The sequence below is a fragment of the Chroicocephalus ridibundus genome, chromosome 3 (genome assembly GCF_963924245.1).
Source record: "Chroicocephalus ridibundus chromosome 3, bChrRid1.1, whole genome shotgun sequence".
Lineage (NCBI taxonomy): Eukaryota > Metazoa > Chordata > Aves > Charadriiformes > Laridae > Chroicocephalus > Chroicocephalus ridibundus.
The window spans coordinates 128,078,017-128,097,804 of NC_086286.1; the positions used below are offsets into that span (position 1 = coordinate 128,078,017).

Consider the following 19,788-nt stretch of genomic DNA (forward strand, 5'->3'; position numbering starts at 1 on the left):
CCCTCCAGACCCAAACCAGTTTTTGGAAAGCCTTGTCTGGCCATAGTGGAGATCCAACCCTCTGTTAGCATCAGGGTTGGAGGCTGGTGAGGTGCCAGGGCATCGCGGCACTGGGACCACTGCCTGCTGGCAACTGGGAGAGGAGGGGACATACCCACGCCCCTGGCGGGAAGCAGCATTTCCACCTTCTCCCACTGGGAAGGATCTCGCTGCCACCTCTCTGCTTCGCTCGCCCTCCCTGGAGGCAAAGATCACCCAGGGGACTGCCCAGCAGCTCCTGCAAAGCACCTCCTGGGCTGGTCATGGGGTGGGAGGAGGTGTTGGTGGGGTCCCAAACCGCCCCAGTGTCACCAGGAGGTGCCATCGCCAACCCCAGGAATGCCCTATGGCCGTTGTCTTCTCCTGCTCTCCAGAGAGGCATCTCCATCCCACCTCTGGATCTCCAGCCTGGGCTCCCCCAGCTCCTCTTTCCCTTTCGTTCTTCCCCATCCCTTCCATCATGGTTTCCACAGCCTTGCCCTGGTTTCCTCTCCTGCTCTTGCTCTCCATGGGGGTGATCTCCCTTTTCAAATAACCACCTCTAAAAGCTGAGGGCTTTCCAGCTGCTCGACAGCAGGAAAGAGGATTTCATCCAAGAGTTCCCACAAAGATGATTCTCAGGAGGTTCTTACAAAAAAAAAGCAGCTCTTTGGGAAGTCACGGGGCTTTTTAACTTCACCCTTGAAAAGGATCATCGGCGTCTCCTGCAGCTGGATAAAGGCTTTGGAGCAAGCGAGCCTCACTCTCTAACCACCTCCAATGGGGGGGGATGTCTCTTCTCCCCCTTCCCAAAAGTGGTTCTGTAAGGTCTATGGGCAAATAACGCCTGGTTTGGGCAAGAGGCCCTGAGTCCAGGCAGGAAAAAGGGAGGGAGGGACACCAAGAGATGCCGCTGCCCGTTGATGGGGTGGGATGGAGGAGAAGAAGGAAGCCGGAGGGATGCCCACCTGCCCGCCCTGCCTGCCCAGCACCAAATTAAAGTCACACACGACGCACATTCCCCCCCACTTCTTCCCTCCCCACCCGCTCTGTCCCCCCTGGCTTTTCCCCAGGGGGGCACCTCTGCCGCTTCGCCAGCCCTTGGCTGTCTCCTCTGGACCTGGTTGACGGGCGGCTCATGAGACCCACCAAGGAGGTGGGCATCCGAAAGCCGGCACCCTCCCGCCCACCCTCCCTTCTTTCTCCTCCCTCCCCACCCTCCCCGAAACGAATAGGATGGCTTCACTGGTCAACTCTTTACATTCACGAACAAAGAAAGCAGAGGAACGTCCACCCTTCCACCATCCGACCTTGCGCTGCGGCAGCCTCCGCCACCTCCCCGGAGCTGTCAGTCCAACCATCGCCTCTTTACCTGGAGGCTTCTTCCTTGAGCTCCTTGTTTTTCCTCACTTCTTCCGCGTGTTTGTCCTGTGGGAGGGGGGTGGGGGAGTAGGAGGGAAGGAGGAGGGGGGGACACGCGTTAGCTGGATGGACTTCGGGGTCCCCACGGGCGGGCCAGCGGCTTCGGAGGGGTTCGAAGGCACGAGGGCGTTTTGCGAGGTTCATCCCCGGAGGGACACCACCGATGGGTCAACAGCGTCCTCTCCTCCCCTCTGGGGTGTTTTAAGGACTGTGGAGGCACTCAGGGACAGATTGTCCTCGCCCTCTAGCTAGGAGGTAGACGTCAACCAGACGGGATGGACCGGGAGCCCCAAGGAGATGGGGTTAGCTCGGATTGTCCTTCATTATCTCGTGCTCTCTGCCTCTGACCCAAGGCTAGCTGAGGCGTTTGGAGAAGGGCACTGGGCGAGCTCCTTGCAGAAGGGATGTTTTGGAGGGAGCTGGAGGTGGTGAGGGTGGGACCTTCCGTGCTGAGGTTGGGAACAGACCTGCTTCAGGGAGAGAGAAGAGGTCTGCACAGGCTGGCAGGGTGGAAGCATCTCCTAGAATGGCAGCACGGACCCCTCCAGCTCCGCCGGGGAGCTGACGGCTCCATGGCCTCTGGGGAAGGGGCCAGGGGAAGGTCTACCACCCAGGAGGTGGAAAAATTGCCAGCGGTGGGTCAAAGCCATTAGGGTGGGACACGGGGAAAGCAAAGGCTTTGCATGTCTGCGGACAAGATACGGGTCCCAGCTCTCCACCCACCAACCGCTCGTGAGCCTACGGACACGTCAGGCTCTGTGGGTCCCTGGTCAAGACCCCCCACCCCAGGTGGGACGTTGTGTTTGGATATCGCTGCATGGTGGGAAGGGAAGAGGGAGTCCCCGCTTTGGTGGTGTCCCCAAGGGGAAATGCCACCCCAAGAACCATGCAGGGTGCCCAGGTGTCCTGTGACACCCTCCTGGACCGGTGCCCCAGCTCATCCCCCCCTGCCTCCCCACCATGCACTCACCTTCTCCTGCAAGCGCTCCAGCATGGCTGCTAAATGGGCCTCGCGGTTCTCCTTGTTGGACTCCATCTTCTGTGCCAGCTTCTCTTTGGCCATTTTGATGAAGTTGTTGTTCTCCTCGATCGCCTTCTGGATGACCTCCCGCTCGTGCTCCCGCTTCTCCGCCAGATGCTTCAGCAGCTCAGCCTCTTGGTACTGCGTGGGCAAAGCGGACACGATGGCCATGTGGACCATGGGTTCCTTACCCTCCTGGCCAAAACCATCCCCTCTAAACTCAGCAACGTCCCCAAAGGTGGGTGCACCTTGCTGAGCACCCCAAGTGCAAGGTGGCATGTCCCCATGGCACGTCCCCCTGCTGCGGTACCATGCGCGAGTTGCTGGACTTACCTTCCTCCTCTCCTCCGCTGCCTCCAGCTTCTTCTGGATCTCTTCCAGGGATGGGTCGCGGCGCCGGGGCAGGGAGGCGTTGAACTCGGGGATGCCATCGAACGATGGGGGCTTCAGGATGACCTCAAAGGACTGCCCCGAGGTCCGCTTGTTGAGCTCGATGACTTCCATGTCGGAGATGACGCACCAGGTGAGGTCTACCGTGTCTGCTGGGAGAGCGGCACGGGCTGACCGCCGGCACGGGTGCATCCCACTCCAGTGGGAAACCATCCCGGGGTCCCACAGCCCCCTCAATGTACCACCACCTTCCCCAGTCCCCACGGGTTCCACCCAAATCCCCGCACACCCCGAATGCACCCCTGCGGTTCAGCCCCAACGTCGTGGGTTGGGGCAGGGACTTCAAGACACCCATGGAGGGGGCTGAGCTGGGAATATTTGGGCAAGCTGAGGGGCTGGGCAGCCCCTCGAGGGAGAAACGAGCAAGCAGGGCAACGTTCAGCCCTGCTTTGAGGACTGGGAATGGGACCGTGAAGACCAGATCCCCCCGCAGCTGGCCGGGAAGAGCCCCCCCGAGGCTGGGCATCCCCCTCCGTCGCCGCTGTCGCCTCTGGACCCGCCGACATGAATCAGGCTGAATCACCCGGCGCCGTCTGCCTAAAAATACCGAGCCCACGCCTGGCGCTTCGTGCAGCGGAGCCATGGTGGAGGCCGGGGGGGGGGTGCTTGTACCAAGGTGGGGGGTGTCTGCCTCCCCCACCATCCGTGTGCATCCTTCGTCCATGGGCGGGCTGCAGGCTCCTACCTTCATACGTGTACGTCGGCTTGTTCAGGGGGTCCGAGAGGAAACAGGAGCAAAAGAGGGAGACGAGGGGCAGCTCCTTCATCTTCTCTTTGTAAGCTGGGAAGAGATGGTGGGACGGGGGTCAGAGGGGTGGGGGGGGGGGGGGTCCCGCCGGGTGTCCAGGGCAGGGGCTGCCACGCGCCAGGGAAGGGCTGGGACGGAGGCGGTGGCTGGCTCCAAAGTTTGCCCAGATATTGCAAACAGAGTGATCTGGGTGGGGGAAGCAAGGTGTGCAAAGGGGAAACTGAGGCATGAAGGGGGGGTGGGGAGGGGGGCGTGTTTTACTCATGGCCACATGGGTGGTGTCTGTCCTGGTGTGTTCCCCACACGCACGAGCCCTCCCCTGTCACCACTTGGGTGCTGTGAGCGTCCCAGGGCAGGGGTTAGCCCGGGGTAGGGCCAGCCCTGGGGGGGGGTTGGATGGGGCCCCACTCAAACTAGGGGTGCCCCAGCATGGGGTAGGTGCCAGGGTTGGGTTCACGGGCATGGGTGAGCCGTGCTGTCCCCCTGTCCCCACGCGCAGCCCCGCGATGGTGCCGTACCAGCCAGAGTCATGGCGTGGAGATCCTTGGGCGTCTGCAGCAAGAGCGTTCCTGGGGGAAAGAGAGAGACAGGTTCAGTGTGGGGTGTCCTTGGGGCTGGGGACATCCCCTGGCCCTGCCCACCCATGTCTGCCCTCCGTGGGGTGTCCCAGAGGCTGGGGGCATCCCCTGGCCCTGCCTGTCCCTTGCAGGCAGTGGGACATCTGCCCACGCATGGCCTTGGGAACACGTTGGGGTTGCTGTGGTGGGCACCATCTGGTGTGATGTGATGGGGACGTGCTGTTGGGTTGAGCACACACTGGTGTGGTGTGGTGTGAGGGACACAATGGTGCGATGGGCACACGCTGGTGTGATGTGATGGGGACGTGCTGTTGGGTTGAGCACACACTGGTGTGGTGTGAGGGACACACTGGTGCGATGGGCACACGCTGGTGCGATGTGATGGGGACGTGCTGTTGGGTTGAGCACACTGGTGTGGTGTGAGGGACACACAGACGTGGTGTGATGTGATGGGGATGGGAACACTGGTGTGGTGTGAGGGACACACAGATGTGATGTGATGCAATGAGGACGTGCTGTTGGGTTGGGCACACGGTGATGTGGCGTGAGGGACACTGGTGTGATGGGCACACAGATGTGGTGTGATGTGGTGGGGACATGCTGTTGGGTTGGGCACAGGCTGGTGTGGTGTGATGGGCGTGCGCTGGTGAGGTGGGAACACGCTGGTGTGGCGTGAGGGACACTGGTGCGATGGGCACACACTGGTGTGATGGGATGGGGAGGTGCTGTTGGGATGGGGACATAGTGGTGTGAGGGACACACCGGTGTGATGGGCAGGCAGACGTGATGGGGACGTGCTGTTGGGTTGGGCACACGCTGGTGTGGTGTGAGGGACACACTGGTGTGATGGGCACACAGATGTGGTGGGTACGTGCTGTTGGGATGGGGACACACTGGTGTGGTGTGATGGGCGTGCACTGGTGAGGTGTGAGGGACAGAGCGGTGCGATGGGCACACGGATGTGGTGGGTACGTGCTGGTGGGATGGAGACACACTGGTGTGGTGTGATGGGCACGTGGTGGTACGCTGAGATGGGCACACGCTGGTGTGATGGGGACACACACACACACAGAGCTCGTGTCTAGAGAGCGCCAGTCCTCAGCTCGCCCCTTGCCAGACCACACGCAGGGGGGCTGACGCACCGGGACCCTCTCCCACACCCCACCGGCACCCTCTCCGGGGGTCTTTGTGGCTGTGGGTCAGGCGTGGGGGCATCCCGGGACCCCCGCCCATCCCCGGGGTGCAGAGCCCCGGGGCGAGCGCAGGACCCGGTGTTGGGGCGGCAACACCCAGAGCCTCATTAAGGCCCGGGTAATCCCGGGCTGTCCCCCTTTCCCAGGGTTTCTGGGGACACAGACGGGATGTCGGCGCCACCAGAGGCGGTTTCCGGGTGGAAATGCCCTTCCCGGCTGTGCCAAAGTGGGGGCTGAATTTGGGTTTTGGAATTATCCACGGCTTTTGTTTCTAATGGTAAAAAAAAAAAAAAAAAAATCCGTTTTAAAAATAAGGACTCTTAAATCCTCGCAGCTTCCCCCAAGGAAGGGACAACCCCCCCCTCCCCGCCGTGCGCATCCTGGGGCTGACAGGGCACTGCCAGCTCCCGCAGCCGCAACACACCCCGACCCGCTTGGAACTGGGGGATCCCGAGGAATCCCCACCCCTTGTCCCCCGTCCTGCCGGGATCGGACGCGGGGATCACTCAAATAACCCCCCCGCAGCTGCCGGGGAGGGGGGGAAATGGGGACAAAACGGGGACAGGGTGACGGAGGCACCACCCCGGAGATGCTCCCCCTTTTCTAGGTGACGCCCTGAGCGGGGGCTGGTTGAGTTTGGGGGTTCCCAGGGTTGTACCCCCCCCCCCTCCCAGGGCTTTCCCCTTGGGTTTGCTCCGGGTGGCTCCTGCCAAGCGCGGTGGGGAAGCTCCGGTGGCTCGTGTCCCCACACGAGGCTGTGCCCGGAGCTGTGACAGCCCGGCACGCAGGCAGCCAAAGCCTTTGCCATCCCCATCCCTCCCCTCTCCTTCCATTGTCACCCCAATTCCTCATTTTCCCTGGGCTTGCCGGGGGGTGGGGGGGCAGGGGGACCTGGATGCATTTCATGCCACAAAAACCTTTCTTCCAGGCGTTCCTGCCCTGGCTGGAGGGGGAAATGCAGAGATCCCCCCCCCCGTCAGACCCAAAATGGGGAGGAGGATGGGGTCCGTGCAGAGACACCCCCTCCGTCAGACCCAAAATGGGGAGGAGGATGGGGTCCGTGCAGAGACCCCCCCGCCTCCGTCAGACCCAAAATGGGGAGAAGGATGGGGTCCGTGCAGAGACCCCCCCCGTCAGACTCAAAATGGGGAGGAGGATGGGGTCCATGCAGAGACCCCCCCCCCCATCAGACTCAAAATGGGGAGGAGGATGGGGTCCGTGCAGAGACCCCCCCTCCGTCAGACCCAAAATGGGGAGGAGGATGGGGTCCGTGCAGAGACCCCCCCCTCCGTCAGACCCCAAATGGGGAGGAGGATGGGGTCCGTGCAGAGACACCCCCCACCACCACCACCCCCGTCAGACCCCAAACAGGGAGGAGGATGGGGTGGGTCCATTCCGGGGGGTGCCACCAGCTGTGGAATTGGGGGAGGGGGGGGTGAGTTGGGGGGCGGAGGGGGAGGTTGGCCACCAGCCCCACTCCTCCTCGCTGGATGAAGCTGCTGGTCGAGGCGTTTGGAGGCTCCTCCAAGAAGACCCCCACGCCCCCCTCCCCGTGCTGAGCCCCCTCCCTCTCTGCCTCCCAGCCCCGTTGTCCCCCCCCCGACCCCAAACCAGTACGCCCAGCCCAAGGGGAGCGGGGTGTGGTTGGGGCTCTGTGGGGGCTGTCACCCCCAGGTTAAACCTGTCATCCCCAGGCTGAAAACCGTCCCCCCCCCAGGCTGAAAACCGTCCCCCCCCCAGGCTGAAAACCCGTCTCAAACCCCCAGGGCGGGGAGGCTGCGGGAGCGATCCTGCTCCCAGCGAGGCGCACGTGGCAGGGAGGGGGCCCGATCCCACTCCAAAGGGCTGGGACCCCCTTTCACACCCCCACCGAGGCGGTGGGGACCCCCTCCCCCCCCCGCCCCCTCGCCCCATTTCCCATCCCCTTCCCTGGGAGAAGCCCCCAGCGATGGAGGGAGGGGATGGAGAGGCGGAGGGGGCTGCCTCCCTTGAAGCTTGGCAAGCGATGGATGCTTCCCCCCCCCCCCGACATCTCCGGGGGAGAGGCAGGATGGCAGCCGCCTCCTCCCTCCCTCCCTCCCCCTCGTTTTTCCGCCCCCCCTCCCTGGAATAAATATTTCAGCGCCTGCTGAGAGCGGGTCACCTCCGCCAGCATCCTGCCACCATCAATAATTCAGCCCGGTCCTGCCCTCCGGGGTGGGGTTGGGGGGCTCCGCACCCCATTTTAAGGGTGGGGGGGGGTGGGTGTCCCGGGGAGGCGACGCACCCCCCGGGGTTCCCGAGGATGCTGGTGGTGCGCGTCCCCCGGGGATGCGGGGGGCGAGGAGGAGGATGCTGAGCTCCATCCCTGCATCCCCGCAGCGTGGGGTGCCCCACGCCCCCCCCCCCCCGTGGCAGGGCAGGATGAGGGGTGCGGAGGTAAAAGGGGGCGCGGGGGGGGATGTCTCGGCTGTCAGGGGTGGGGGGAAAAAGACCCCCAGGCTGATGGTAAAAGCCCCACCGTGGGGGGGGGTCCGTTCCTGCTCGGGTGGGTGGCGATGAGGCGGGGGGAGCACCACCCCAAAAAGGGGCGAGAGCGCGGGGGTGGGCTGGGGGCTGCCCCAAGCCGGGGGGAGGGTGAATGCTGGAGGGATGTGGTGGGGTTGGGGAGTGGGGGGGACACAAAGAGGGGGGTCGCGGCCAGAGAGCGACATCCAGGGACCCCCTGGAAAAAAAAAAAATCCTCCCCCCCACCCCAAAAACTTTTAAACCAAAAAACACCACCCCCACCCCCCCAACACACATATTAAACAAAATTCTCGCCCCCCCCCCCATCAGGACACTCACCCCACCGCCGGACCTCGGGCTGCTTCTCCGCGCTCTCCGGGCTCATTTAACGCGGGGCGCGGGGGTCTGCGCGGAGCATCCCAGGCGGGGCGGGAGCGGGGGGGGGGGTCCCAGCGCCTCCCCCCTCCATCCCCTCCCCTCGCCCCCCCCCTAAATGACATCACCTCCCCGGCCGGCGATTGGCGCAGCGGCGCCGCCGCCCCTGATTGGCCGGGGGACTGTGCGAACCGGGGACCAGCCCGGTGACATCACGCCCAGCAGCTATTTTCGGGGCTGGGCCCGAAAAAAAAAATTAAAAAAAAAAAATTTAAAAAAAAAATTAAAAAAAAAATAAAAGGGGAAAAAAAAGGAGAAAAAAATTAAGAATTAAACCCGATATTTTTAAATTTTTTTATTTTTTTTTTCTAATAAGATCCTAGGGGAGAGATAAAAAAAAAAAAAGGACATTAAAAAAAGGGAGGGAAAAAAAAAATTATAAAAGGCGGGGGAGGGGGTGGGTAAGGGGCCGGATTCGGCCCAAAAAAGCGGTTTTTGGGGGGGTTCTGGGGGGAAGACGATGGGGTGAAAGGGCTGAGCGCAGGGTGGAAGGGAAGCTCCAGCTTTCTGAGGGAGCAGGACAAAGCTGGAGAGGGACAAAGTGACAAAGAAGGGGACTGGGAGGGTTTAACAGAGCCCCGGTGGCAGCTCCAAAGGGGACAACCCCCCCCAGCTCCGCTCCCCTGGACCCCACGCGGGATGTGGGGTGTCCTCTCCGTACTGGGGAGCGATGGGGTGCCTTCTCCATCCTCCCGGGATGTGTCCCAAGCCTGGCGTGACCAGTTCCCAGCCCCGAAGCCACGTGAGGACCCGTTTTCCTCCTCCAAACCGGGCAATGGGACCTCGGAGAGGCCGAGTCCCAGATCCCGAAACTATTCTGGTGCGACACCGGGGCGAGTGGGGGGGTCCCCGGGGAGCCCCGCCAGAGCCAGGGCATCTCTCAGGCTTGTGTCCTTCCCAAAACCCGACTCTCCTTTCCCCAGCTCCGCTTTGTCCCGGCCTATTTATCACCGACGGCTCCGTCTGACGGCGAGCACGAGCCCGGCACCTCCGGGGAACCGTGCGGGTATATTTAGGAACCGGTCCCCGCCGTTACGCCACGAGCATCAGGGCAGTTGTGGGGGGAGGTGGTTCCCCCCTCCCGCGCCCTGGAAAACGAATCTCGGGTGGCTTTGCAAAGCCCGTGGCCTCAGGACACGGGGAAGGACAGGGTGACCCAGCTGGAAACTGGGGGGTGACAGCGCCTGGGTGACACCGCAGCTCGTGGTGGGGCATCTGTGACACATCCCGGTGGAACTCAACGGGGCAAGGCGTCCCTCCCGAAGGATTCTCGGATGGTGGGGCGTTGAGCGAGCTCCGTGCAGGACTCCCTCCCCCCCAAGCTCGGCAGGGTTTGGGTGCCCGTGGGACACGCGAGGAGGTGCAGAGGGGACAGAGCACAGCCCCGAGACCGAGGGGGCCAAGGGGACGAAAGAGTCGAGGCGCAGCGGCCAAGTGGGGGACAAAGAGCCATTGTGGGGACCCACGTGGCCGCAGGACGGTCCCCGCCGTGGCTGGCACCGGGATGTGTGACACCCCGCGGTGGGGGGGTGCAGGGGGCTCTGCTCAAATGCTCCTTTGAGCTCCCCACGGGTTCTGGTTCAGGGCACAAACCCCTCCTGCCCCGCCATGTTGATGGCCACAGGCTACCTGCATGGCTGGCTGCGGTCGCTGGAGCTGGAGGAGACGCTGGGAGCCCTGGGGGGGTCACATCTGGAGGTGCCTCCTTGTTCCCCAGCTCCACAGGATCAGCGTTTGGGGGCGACAGAGCTTGGTTTGAGCTCCTGGAGCCCCTGTGTAAGGCTGTGGCTCTGGGGATGCTTGGTGGCCACCATCCCCTAAGGGCTGTCACCCTCCAGCCTGCAGAGCCTGCCGGGGACCGCTCTGCTCCGGCAGCACGTGCTGCTCTAAAATAAAGGCGGCGCAGGAAAAAGGAGGCCAAGGAGATTTGGGTCTCCCCAGGGCGATGGGGACTGCAGGCTGCCACAGGCCACCACCCGTCCCCAGGGTGTCAGCCTGGCGTGGGGCTGTCCCCAGCTCCGGGGTGGGACACGGCAGGAGGTGGCTTGGGGGGAGCTTGGTTATGGAGCCAGGCTGATGCTGGCGGGGGAAAGAGCCCCAGCAGCAGAGGATGCTCTCGGAGGGAAGCCTTGTGCCATTGAGTCTCACTGGGATGTGTCACAGATGCCCCACCATGTGTCACACAGGGGATGTCACCCCCCTTTCCAGCTGGGTCAGCCTGCGGCCAGAGGAGGCCATGGGAGGTGAAGGGTTTGCCTCCTCCCATGGCTGCAGCATGCTGGCTTCGGGAAACTTGCTCTGCATCCCAGTACCAGCGTCCAAACCCTTCCCGGCACAGGCCGGGGGGGGTGGGAGAGATGGGGGGAACCTTTCGCCATGGGACCCATCTGCAGCCTGTGGTCCATGGGCCTGGAGCACAAGGACAGCCATGCGGGAGGGTCCCTGTGTCCTGGGAGGGACGCGGCACCCAAGGGAGACCCTAAGGATGGGGAGAGGGTACATGATGTCCCCCCCCCGCCAAGCCCTTTCCCACGCTTCAACTGTGCTGGGGGTGGGGGGGTTGCAGGTCTGGACGTGGGCTCTGCATCCCCCTCCCCCTGGATTCCTCTCTCAGGACAACTCCAGCCTCCCCCCGGAGGTTCAGCATCCCCAGATCCTTCAAGGAAGGAGACCCACGGGGTTGGGTCTTCCGAAGGATTCCTGGCCCTGGGAAGAGCTGGAGCAGATCCCGGCCATCACTCCCAGGGCACGGGCTTAGCCCCAACCCGCCTGTCCCAGCGCTGGGGACCCGGTGCAGGACGTGTCCCCAGGACCCTGCACCCCCCCAACTTACCCGAGGTCTGGCGACCTGGTGTGGGACCCATCCCCAGGATCCCGCATGCCCCCTGTGCTGTCCCGTCTCTGGGGACCCGGGTGCAGGATGTGTCCCCAGGACCCTGCATCCCCCCCGAGCTGCCCGAGGGCTGGGGACCCGGGTGCAGGATGTGTCCCCAGGACCCTGCATCCCCCCCGAGCTGCCCCAGCGCTGGGGACCCGGTGCAGGATGTGTCCCCAGGACCCTGCATCCCCCGGGCTGGCAAAGGGCTGGGGACCCGGTGTAGGATGTGTCCCCAGGACCCTGCATCCTCCGGGCTGGCAAAGGGCTGGGGACCCGGGTGCAGGATGTGTCCCCAGGACCCTGCATCCCCCCCGAGCTGCCCGAGGGCTGGGGACCCGGTGTAGGATGTGTCCCCAGGACCCTGCATCCCCCGGGCTGGCAAAGGGCTGGGGACCCGGTGTAGGATGTGTCCCCAGGACCCTGCATCCCCCGAGCTGCCCGAGGGCTGGGGACCCGGTGTAGGATGTGTCCCCAGGACCCTGCATCCCCCCGGCTGCCCCAGCGCTGGGGACCCGGTGCAGGATGTGCCCCCAGGACCCTGCATCCCCCCCGGCTGCCCGAGGGCTCCACACCCCCCGGGAAACCTCCTTTGTTGGCGGGGGGTGGTGTGTGTGTCCCCCCACTTCGTCCCCATCCCTCCGGGATGCGCCGTGCCCCGGCGCTGGCTGGTACCCGGGGAGAGGGAGGGCGAGGGGGGGCGGGGGGGGGGGGGGGGAGGGAGGCGGGGAAAAGGTGCTGTCCTCCCCCGGATTGGGCAGAAATGACATCATCGCCGGGCTGCCAGCCAATGGGAGAGCCGCCTGCTCCTCCGAAATATCGCCCGTCCCTATAAATCAAGGGGGGGGAGATGCGGGGGGGGGGGTGTTCAAGTACAGTCTGATGTGGGGGGGCGTGTGTGTGTGTGGGGGGGCTTCATTGCAGCAGCCCCCAGCCCTCCCCTGCTTGGATTCACGCCCCCTTTCCCCCCCCACCCGTGGACCAGGGGTTCCAGGGTGGATGGGGATGGGCATCCCGAGCATCCTGGATGCTGTCGATCCCCATCCTCCTGAGGAGCCGCCAAAAACGATGCTAAAAAACCGCTAGTGCTACCAATAATAATAATAATGATTTATGAGATCCTTCTAATTGCTGCGAGGAGGAAGGTTTGAGCCTGGAAAAGGTCCTGCCGGTACCCAGCGTGTCCCCGGGTGGGATCTCGGGATGCGATGGCTGCGGAGGAGGGTCCCAGGGAAAACCCGCCTGTTCCTTATGGGAGGTTCCCCCAAATTTGTGCTCCAATGTCGGATGCGCGAGCAAACGTTCAGTCCCGGGGAGACACCACCCGCGGCTGCAGGGTTTAACTCCCCGCTTAAAGCCGGTTCTCTGCCCCTGTGGGGATGGGACTGAGCTCAGGGGGAGACGCAGGTACCATTTATTACACTAAAAAAAAAAACCCGCGGAGGCTCGGGGAGCCGAGCAGTTCATTAATTCATATTGCCTCCTGCAAAGCAATTTTTCACGAAACGCTTCGGAAAAAAAAAAAAAGTCAAAACGCTTCAGTTTCGCCATCCAAAGCGATGCCTCATTTCACCCTTTATTGCCGTTTTTATGCCAGGCACCTGCTCTGGCAGCCGCGGGAGGGAAACGCTCCCTTTGGGCCTGGCAAAGAAAAATTCCTCGTCCTGCTCCAGCCCTGGCGACTCAAAGGAGCTTCGCCGGCTTTTTATTATTCCCAAATAACGCCTTAATTGTGCCTCAGTTGGCTGCGGGGTGCCCAAGTTCCCAGGCGCCGCCAGCTTTTTGGGAGGCGACGGGCAGCATCGGGACGCGGCGCAGGGAGGGAGATGGGATGCTGGGGCCGATGTTCCTCCTTTCCCCGTATCCGGGGATTGCTCGGCTGGAGATAGATAACGTCACCCGACGTAAGGGAGGCGGAGGACCCCCGGGGTCGCCCCCGCACCGCACGCCTCCGTCAGCTCCCTTTTGTTTTTCCGCCACCAGCTCTCGTTCCTAAGGAGCATCCTATGCAGATGGCGAGAAACCATGGAAACCAGCCGCTAATAGCGGCATCCCGCCAGCGAGGTCCCGGCCGGGCAGCGTGGCCCACCAGGCACCCTCCCTGTCCCCAGGCCACCACCTTTCAACCCCCAGCGCTCACCAGGATGGAGGAAAAAGCCTTTTTGGCACGTTATGATGGGGCTGGACCCAGCCCGGGGTGGCAGAGGGTGGGTTTTTTTTGCCTCCCTTCATCCCACCTCCGAGCCCCCTCCTCCACCTCCGAAGACCAACCGCGCGTCATCCCCTGAGTCCCGGAGCTGGGGATTTATGGAAAAGCCCCTCGGAGGGGTAAAAGCCGCAGGGAGAAGGGTTGGAGGAGATGGGTTGTTACTCTCAAGGATGTCCCCCTTCATGGTTTTTCTTGCCGAGGGGAAACGCACGCTTCTGCCTGCATCTGTCAGGCCGTGCGGGACTTCGCCGTCCCCAAGGTCTGTGGGCAAAAGCCACCGTCCCCTGCTTCACCCACCGCAGGGAGACTTGGAGCCCTGCAAGCTGCAACGCTCGTAGAAGCTTGGAACAGCCCCCAGGTGATTTAATTTACTATTTCCAGCCCCCCGGCACCTCCCCGAGACCTTCTCAGCTTTGATCCACGACGGAGAGGGGCAGGAAAGGAGCCAGGGCAATTCAGGCAGAGAAGTGCGGAGCCATACGAGAACAGCCGCATGTTTATTAATGAGTTAAAAAAAAAAATGAAGCAATACATACATACATACTTTTTGCCCCCTTTTTTTTTTTTCCAAAGGAAAGTTGAAATAAAGCACCTGGAGAACCCCAAATGCAGGCAGAGGCAGTGGCAGCAGGAGATGGTGGCCCCTAGACGGGGACATCCTCATGGACGCGGACCCGGAGGGGACAGATGCGGAGCGCTTTGGGGAGCGTGCCCTCCGGCCGCGCCCCCACGTAAAAATAAGGGAAGACGGTGCCGCCGAACTTCTCGTGGAAGGTGTAGATGTGGGTCTGGGCGTCGGCGTCGTAGAAGGAAAGCTCCCCTTCGTTGCAGTCCAGCTCCACCCGGATCCGCCTCAGGTCGCCCACCACCACCTCCGAACGCGCCAGGTTGGATGCTTGGCACGTCTCGCTGTCCTTCCCAGGCAAGTGGTAGATGTACCAGAAGCCGGAGCGAGCATCGTGGTGCAAGCTCCAGCGGGTGCCACCGCAGGGCCGGGCCACCCCCACCCGCCAGTTCGTGATGCCACCCAGGTCCACCTCCCAGGTGTGGAAGCCAGTGGAGAAGCCGCGGGAGCCCAGGATGCAGGGGGCCGAGGCGAAGCGCTCGGGGTTCTCCACCAGCAGCTTGTAGCCCTCGTTGGTGATGCTGGTGAGGTCCTCAGACACCGAGAGCCAGCAGCCCGCGGAGTTGGGGTTGAAGCTGAAGGGGACTGTGGTGGGGACATGCGTGTTAGGAGCCTGGCTCACTGCAGGGATGAGCTTACAGGGGGCACCACGGCCCTGAAGGTATCCATCCCTCCCTAACCCACCTCAGCACGGAGAAATGCACCCTCCAGGGCTTCCCTTTTGGGGTGTAAGTGCCCCAGAGCACCCTCTGTGCTCTCCAGTTCTCTTCCCCAAGGCTCATCAGCCGTGGGCATGGCTGCTCCATGCTCCTCTTCTCTCCTGCACCCACCACCCCTGGGGCTGCCCCATGCAAAGGTTGCTTTAGCCATAGAATCACAGAACGGTTTGGGTGGGAAGGGACCTTAAAGCCCAGCCAGTGCCACCCCCTGCCCTGGGCAGGGACACCTCCCACCAGCCCAGGTTGCTCCAAGCCCCGGCCAACCTGGCCTTGAACCCCTCCAGGGATGGGGCAGCCACAGCTTCTCTGGGCAACCTGGGCCAGGGGCTCACCCCCCTCACACCAAAGAATTTCTTCCCAATATCTCATCCCAGTCTCCCCTCTTCCAGTGTAAAACCCTTCCCCCTCGTCCCACGGCTCCCCTCCCTGCTCCAGAGTCCCTCCCCAGCTTTCCTGGAGCCCCTTGAGGGACTGGCAGGGGCTGGAAGGTCTCCGCGGAGCCTTCTCTTCTCCAGGCTGAACCCCCCCAGCTCTCTCAGCCTGTCCTCCCAGCAGAGGGGCTCCAGCCCTCCCAGCATCTCCGGGGCCTCCTCTGGCCCCGCTCCAACAGCTCCGTGTCTCTCCTGTGCCGAGGCCCCAGCGCTGGAGGCAGCACTGCAGGGGGGTCTCCCCCGAGCGCAGCAGAGGGGCAGAATCCCCCCCTCGCCCTGCTGCCCACGCTGCTGGGGATGCAGCCCAGGCTGCGGGGGGGTTCTGGGCTGCCAGCGCACGGTGCCAGCTCATGGCCAGCTTTTCATCCACCAGCCCTGGGACAACCACCCTTCGGGGAGGACCCACGTGTCCCCCAGGCCCAGCACCTCACCTACGGTGATGGTATCCAGCATCTTCTTCCACACGTTGTACTGCAGCGAGCCCAGGTACTTGGCGACATCGAGGAGCATCCCTGAGGGCACAGCCTCGGGCTCCTCGGCCGTGCAGGCGATCCTTGGGCAGGGGCAGAGGACGGAGACGGGTCAAGGATGGAGGAAGAGTCTGGGCTGGGTCTCCTGGCACCTTGTGTTTTGGAAGGGACTTCCCCACCAGCACCCCACACCTCCTCGTGGGCTTTCCCCATAGCTTGCTCTCACCCCAGGAAGGTGGTGAATCACCCCAGGAGGGTCCCAGTACCAAATTCCCCCCACCATCAGGGTTTTAACGCTTCCCCCAGAACCTGCAATGCTTCTCTGTGTCAGGATGCACCCCCATCCTGCCCGGAGGCACCCTGGGGTGCTGCCTGGCCTCGAGGACCCCCAGCACCGCCTTCTGCTGGAGCACCAAGAGGGGACACAGGGCTACAGGAACTCAGTTGGGGCAGAGACCTTGCAGAAGACCCTGTTCAGCCCCATGGAGGGGGTGCCTCCGAGCCCCCAGTGTCACCAGGCAGGGGACGTATCGGGGACCGGGACTTACCTGCGCTTGCGGTTCTTGTGGCTCTGAAAGAGAAGGAGACACCGGGCCATCAGATTCCAAATTACGGGGGGGTCACGGGGGCTTGCAAATGCCCAAAGCATCACCCAGCACCCTGCTCGCACCCCGGCAGGGGCAGGAGGGTGCCACAGCGAGGGTGACACCCCGCAGGGTACGGGGCAGCACCCCGGCGGGGCCGTACCATGAGGAAGGTGTAGTCGTCCTCCTTGAGGTCCGCCTGGAGCTGGAGGGCTTCGTTGAGCAGGGCCTGTCTCTCCTTCGCCAGCCGCCTCATCTTGCCCTCGATGAGGCCGCGCTTGTGCCGCGTCTCCTCCTGCAGCTGGGCCAGCAGCGCCTTCTCCTCGCCCCGCAGGAACTCGTGCAGCTTCTCAAACTCCTTCCTGATCCGCTCCTCCAACCGTACCTCTTCCACCTGCCCCATATGGGGACGTCACCACCTCCCTTCGGAGCCCCCGGCTCCCCTTGGCTCCCCCCCCATCCATCCCCCTAAACGCTCCTCCGGAGCCCTCCGACCAGCTCCACAGCTCAGGAACTCACCGGGACCACGCTGCCCTCCCAAAATCAACGCGTCCCAGCTGACGCAGCAGCCCCAACCCCATCCCTCTGGTCCCCAATTCCCCATCCGAGTCCTTTCCTCCCCTCCAGCATCCCTCCCCGCTCAGGGGTGGAGCAGCCCAGCATGGGTGCAGCGCTCCACCCCATTCCCAGCCGCATTCCTGCCCGGGGTGTGTACACGCATGTGCATACATGTCCACACATGTGTCAGGATCAGGCCCGTTGCCTGCCCGCCCGCCAGGAGGTACCACGCACCTGGTTGTGTTTGGAAATGGACTCGTAGGAGCGATGCACGGCCCAGAAATCCTTCACCTTATCCCGCAGGGAGGTCTCCATGTACTTCAGCTTGGCCTGCGGGGAGGACATGCCTTCAGCACCCTCGCAAACCTATGCCCGGGGTTCCCAGTGCGGAAAGACAAGAGCCCCAAACCCAGGAGGAGGAGGTTAAGCAGGATCCTTGCTCAATCCACCCTTTCCCCTCCGGTGGCCAAGCTCCGGGGTCAGTTCCACGCTGACCCATCGTGTCCGCACCAGACGCGATGGCTCAAAGCAGCGAGGCAGAGGGGAGCTTTGCTCCACAGCGAATCCTCCCCCTCTGTTTTTAAGCCCTTCTGAGGCCGCGCCGTCAAGCCCCTGCCTGCCCCCGGCAGCCGGCCAAGCCTTGCGAAACATCAGCCCCGCGGCCGCCCCGCCACATTTGAAATCTGGCCAGTTTCCCGCGGGCTGAGTCAGGCCGGGAAACGCGGCAGGTGCTGGCAGGATGCCCGTCTCCTCCTCTTCCTCCTCCCCGCGCAGCCACAGCCCCGTCCTGCCCCGTGGGGCTCGGGGCTGCCTCCCCATCCCGCATCCCTCCCCGGCTGGGGGAATTGTGCAACCTTTCCCCCCTGGGGTCCCATCCCAAATAGGCTCCCAACCCCGCGGTGCTGCTGCAATAACCAGTTGCTGCAACAACCAGCGCGGCCGAATCCAGCCCAGCGGAGGGTGAACGAGCCAAGGAAAGGCGGGGACCGGGACAAAGCCCTGGGAGCATCACCCCGCTCCCCCCTCCTGCGGGGCAAAGGGCCGTGCCCCCAGGGGATGGGGTGGCCCTGGGTAATTATTAGGCAGGGAGAGCGTGGGGCGGCGATGCGGCAGGGGCACTCCCGTGGGGGACGCACCCTCGGCAGCGTGGTGGCATCTTTCATCCCGGCACGCCGGCAGGCACAACCACGCCGGGCACGAGCCAAAGCCATGCGTTGGCAAGTTTGTGCCACGGCCTGCGTGGGTTGTACCCCTCCAGACGCTGGGGTCCGTCTCCGTGCCATCTATCCCCCCCCACCCTTCCCGGAGCATCCCTCACCCTGAAATCCGCCGCCACCTCCTGCACCAGCCGCATCTTGTGCCCTTCGTGCTGCTTGGAGCTCTGGCAGACGAAGCACGCCAGCTCCTTGTCCTCCAGGCAGAAGAGTTTGGCTTCTTCTTGATGCAGGGGGCAGAGGACAGATGCCCGGCCCTGCGACTGTCCTTCCTCCTTGAGGATCATCTCTACCAGGTTGTTGAGGGTGTGGTTGACGCGGAGGTCGTCGAAGGAGGAGGTCTCCTTGCAGACGGGGCACACGTGGTGCCGATGCTCCCAGGAGCGGCTCACGCAGGCCTTGCAGAAGTTGTGGCCGCAGCAAAGCGTCACGGCTTCACGGAAAGGCTCGTAGCAGATGGGACACAGCAGTTCCTCCTTGAAGGTGGCCGTGGAGGACGAGGCCGAGGCCACCGAGCTGCTGGTTGAGGGTCTGGCTTCCTTCTCCATGTCACTGTGGAGAGACGGGATGGAAGGATGGAGGGATTGGGGCTTTCCGGGAGCCCCGGCTTGGAAAAACAGCCCCGTTCCTGATGCAATCGGTTTCCTGCCTGTGACTCACCCCGCAGCTCCCTCCCCGGGCAGCCACCCGCCTGAGTGACACCGTCCCGGGCCACTGGCAGCCGCCAAGGGCGGGCAGGCTCCGGCGGGGCCGCGGGAAAGGGCCCGGGGGCGACCGGACGCTGTCTGGGACTTGCCGTGGTCCCGCAGCCCAGACCCGGGTCCGCCCCGGTGCTCGGACCCCCCCTCACTCCCGGTGCTCTCCCCCGGTTCCCAGAGCAGAACCTTCACCCCTTGGTGCCCCGACCGGCCCCCCAGACCCCGGGGCAGCGCCGGGACCCGGCCCGGGACCCCCGGTGCTCGCCCCCGGTGCCAGGACTTGGCTCCCCAATCCTGTGTCTGCCCCGGCCCTAAACCCCCGCTCCGGTGCCCCGACCGGGACTCTCAGCCCCCAGGGCAGTCCCAGACCGGGACCCCCAGCCCCAGGGTCTGCCCCAGACCCGGACCCCACCCCTAGGAATGCACCGGTGCCCGGCCCCGGCCCCCCAGCCCTGGCCCTCCAGCCCCTGGGATGCTCCCGTGGCCGGACCCCCAGCGCCCGGGGTAGCCCCGGTGCCCCAACCTCGCTGCTGTTCCTGTGCCCGGACCGGGACCCCCAGCTCCAGGGCTGCTCCGGTGCCCGGACCCGCAGCGCCCGGGGTAGCCCCGGACCGGGACCCCCAGCGCCCGCCCGGGGTAGCCCCGGACCCGGGACCCCCAGCACCCGGGGTAGCCCCGGACTCCCGCTCCCGGGGGCGCTCCGATTCCCGGACCGGACCCCCTACGTCCAGGGCTACTCCAGTGCCCGGACTCCAGCCCACGGGGCAGCCCCGGTATCCGAACCCCGGCGCCTCCCGGTGCCCGTGCATGGCGGGGGGGTGCTCAGTACCGTGCACGCCGCAGGGGGGGGGGGGGGGGGGGGGGGGTGGGGAGTGTCCCTACCTTGCCGAGGGCGGGAGGCAGCTCTTGCAGTGGCCCCTCCGCCGCGACGAGCGGAGGGGGGCTCGGGCGTGGGCGTGCGCCTGCGGCATCCCGGTACCGGGGCTCGTCCGGTGCTGGCGGCAGCGAGGGCACCCGGCGGGGCGGGACGGGGCGGGACGGGGCGGGCTGCGG

At 64.2% G+C, this 19,788-nt stretch overlaps 2 protein-coding genes across 5 annotated transcripts; both read right to left on the bottom strand.

Annotated features, from left to right (window-relative positions):
* Positions 1-557: 557 nt before the first annotated feature.
* On the bottom strand, positions 558-8,360 carry STMN4 (stathmin 4). Of its 4 annotated transcripts, none has more exons than XM_063330760.1 (6): positions 8,257-8,360; positions 4,178-4,228; positions 3,597-3,692; positions 2,795-3,000; positions 2,411-2,602; positions 558-1,446 (listed from the first exon to the last, which is right to left on the bottom strand). In XM_063330760.1, exons 1-6 carry the CDS (start codon positions 8,300-8,302, stop codon positions 1,387-1,389), a joined length of 651 nt encoding a protein of 216 aa, XP_063186830.1. In that variant the 5' UTR covers positions 8,303-8,360; the 3' UTR covers positions 558-1,386. The 4 variants fall into 4 exon arrangements, with proteins under 4 accessions (XP_063186830.1, XP_063186829.1, XP_063186827.1 ...); XM_063330759.1 differs by having other exon boundaries at positions 2,795-3,003; XM_063330757.1 differs by lacking the exon at positions 558-1,446 and adding an exon at positions 1,453-1,907 and having other exon boundaries at positions 2,795-3,003.
* Positions 8,361-13,930: 5,570 nt separating this feature from the next.
* On the bottom strand, positions 13,931-19,750 carry TRIM35 (tripartite motif containing 35). Its single transcript, XM_063330761.1, has 7 exons — positions 19,618-19,750; positions 18,142-18,589; positions 17,058-17,153; positions 16,429-16,659; positions 16,230-16,252; positions 15,643-15,764; positions 13,931-14,646 (listed from the first exon to the last, which is right to left on the bottom strand). Exons 1-7 carry the CDS (start codon positions 19,704-19,706, stop codon positions 14,081-14,083), a joined length of 1,575 nt encoding a protein of 524 aa, XP_063186831.1. The 5' UTR covers positions 19,707-19,750; the 3' UTR covers positions 13,931-14,080.
* Positions 19,751-19,788: the final 38 nt, after the last annotated feature.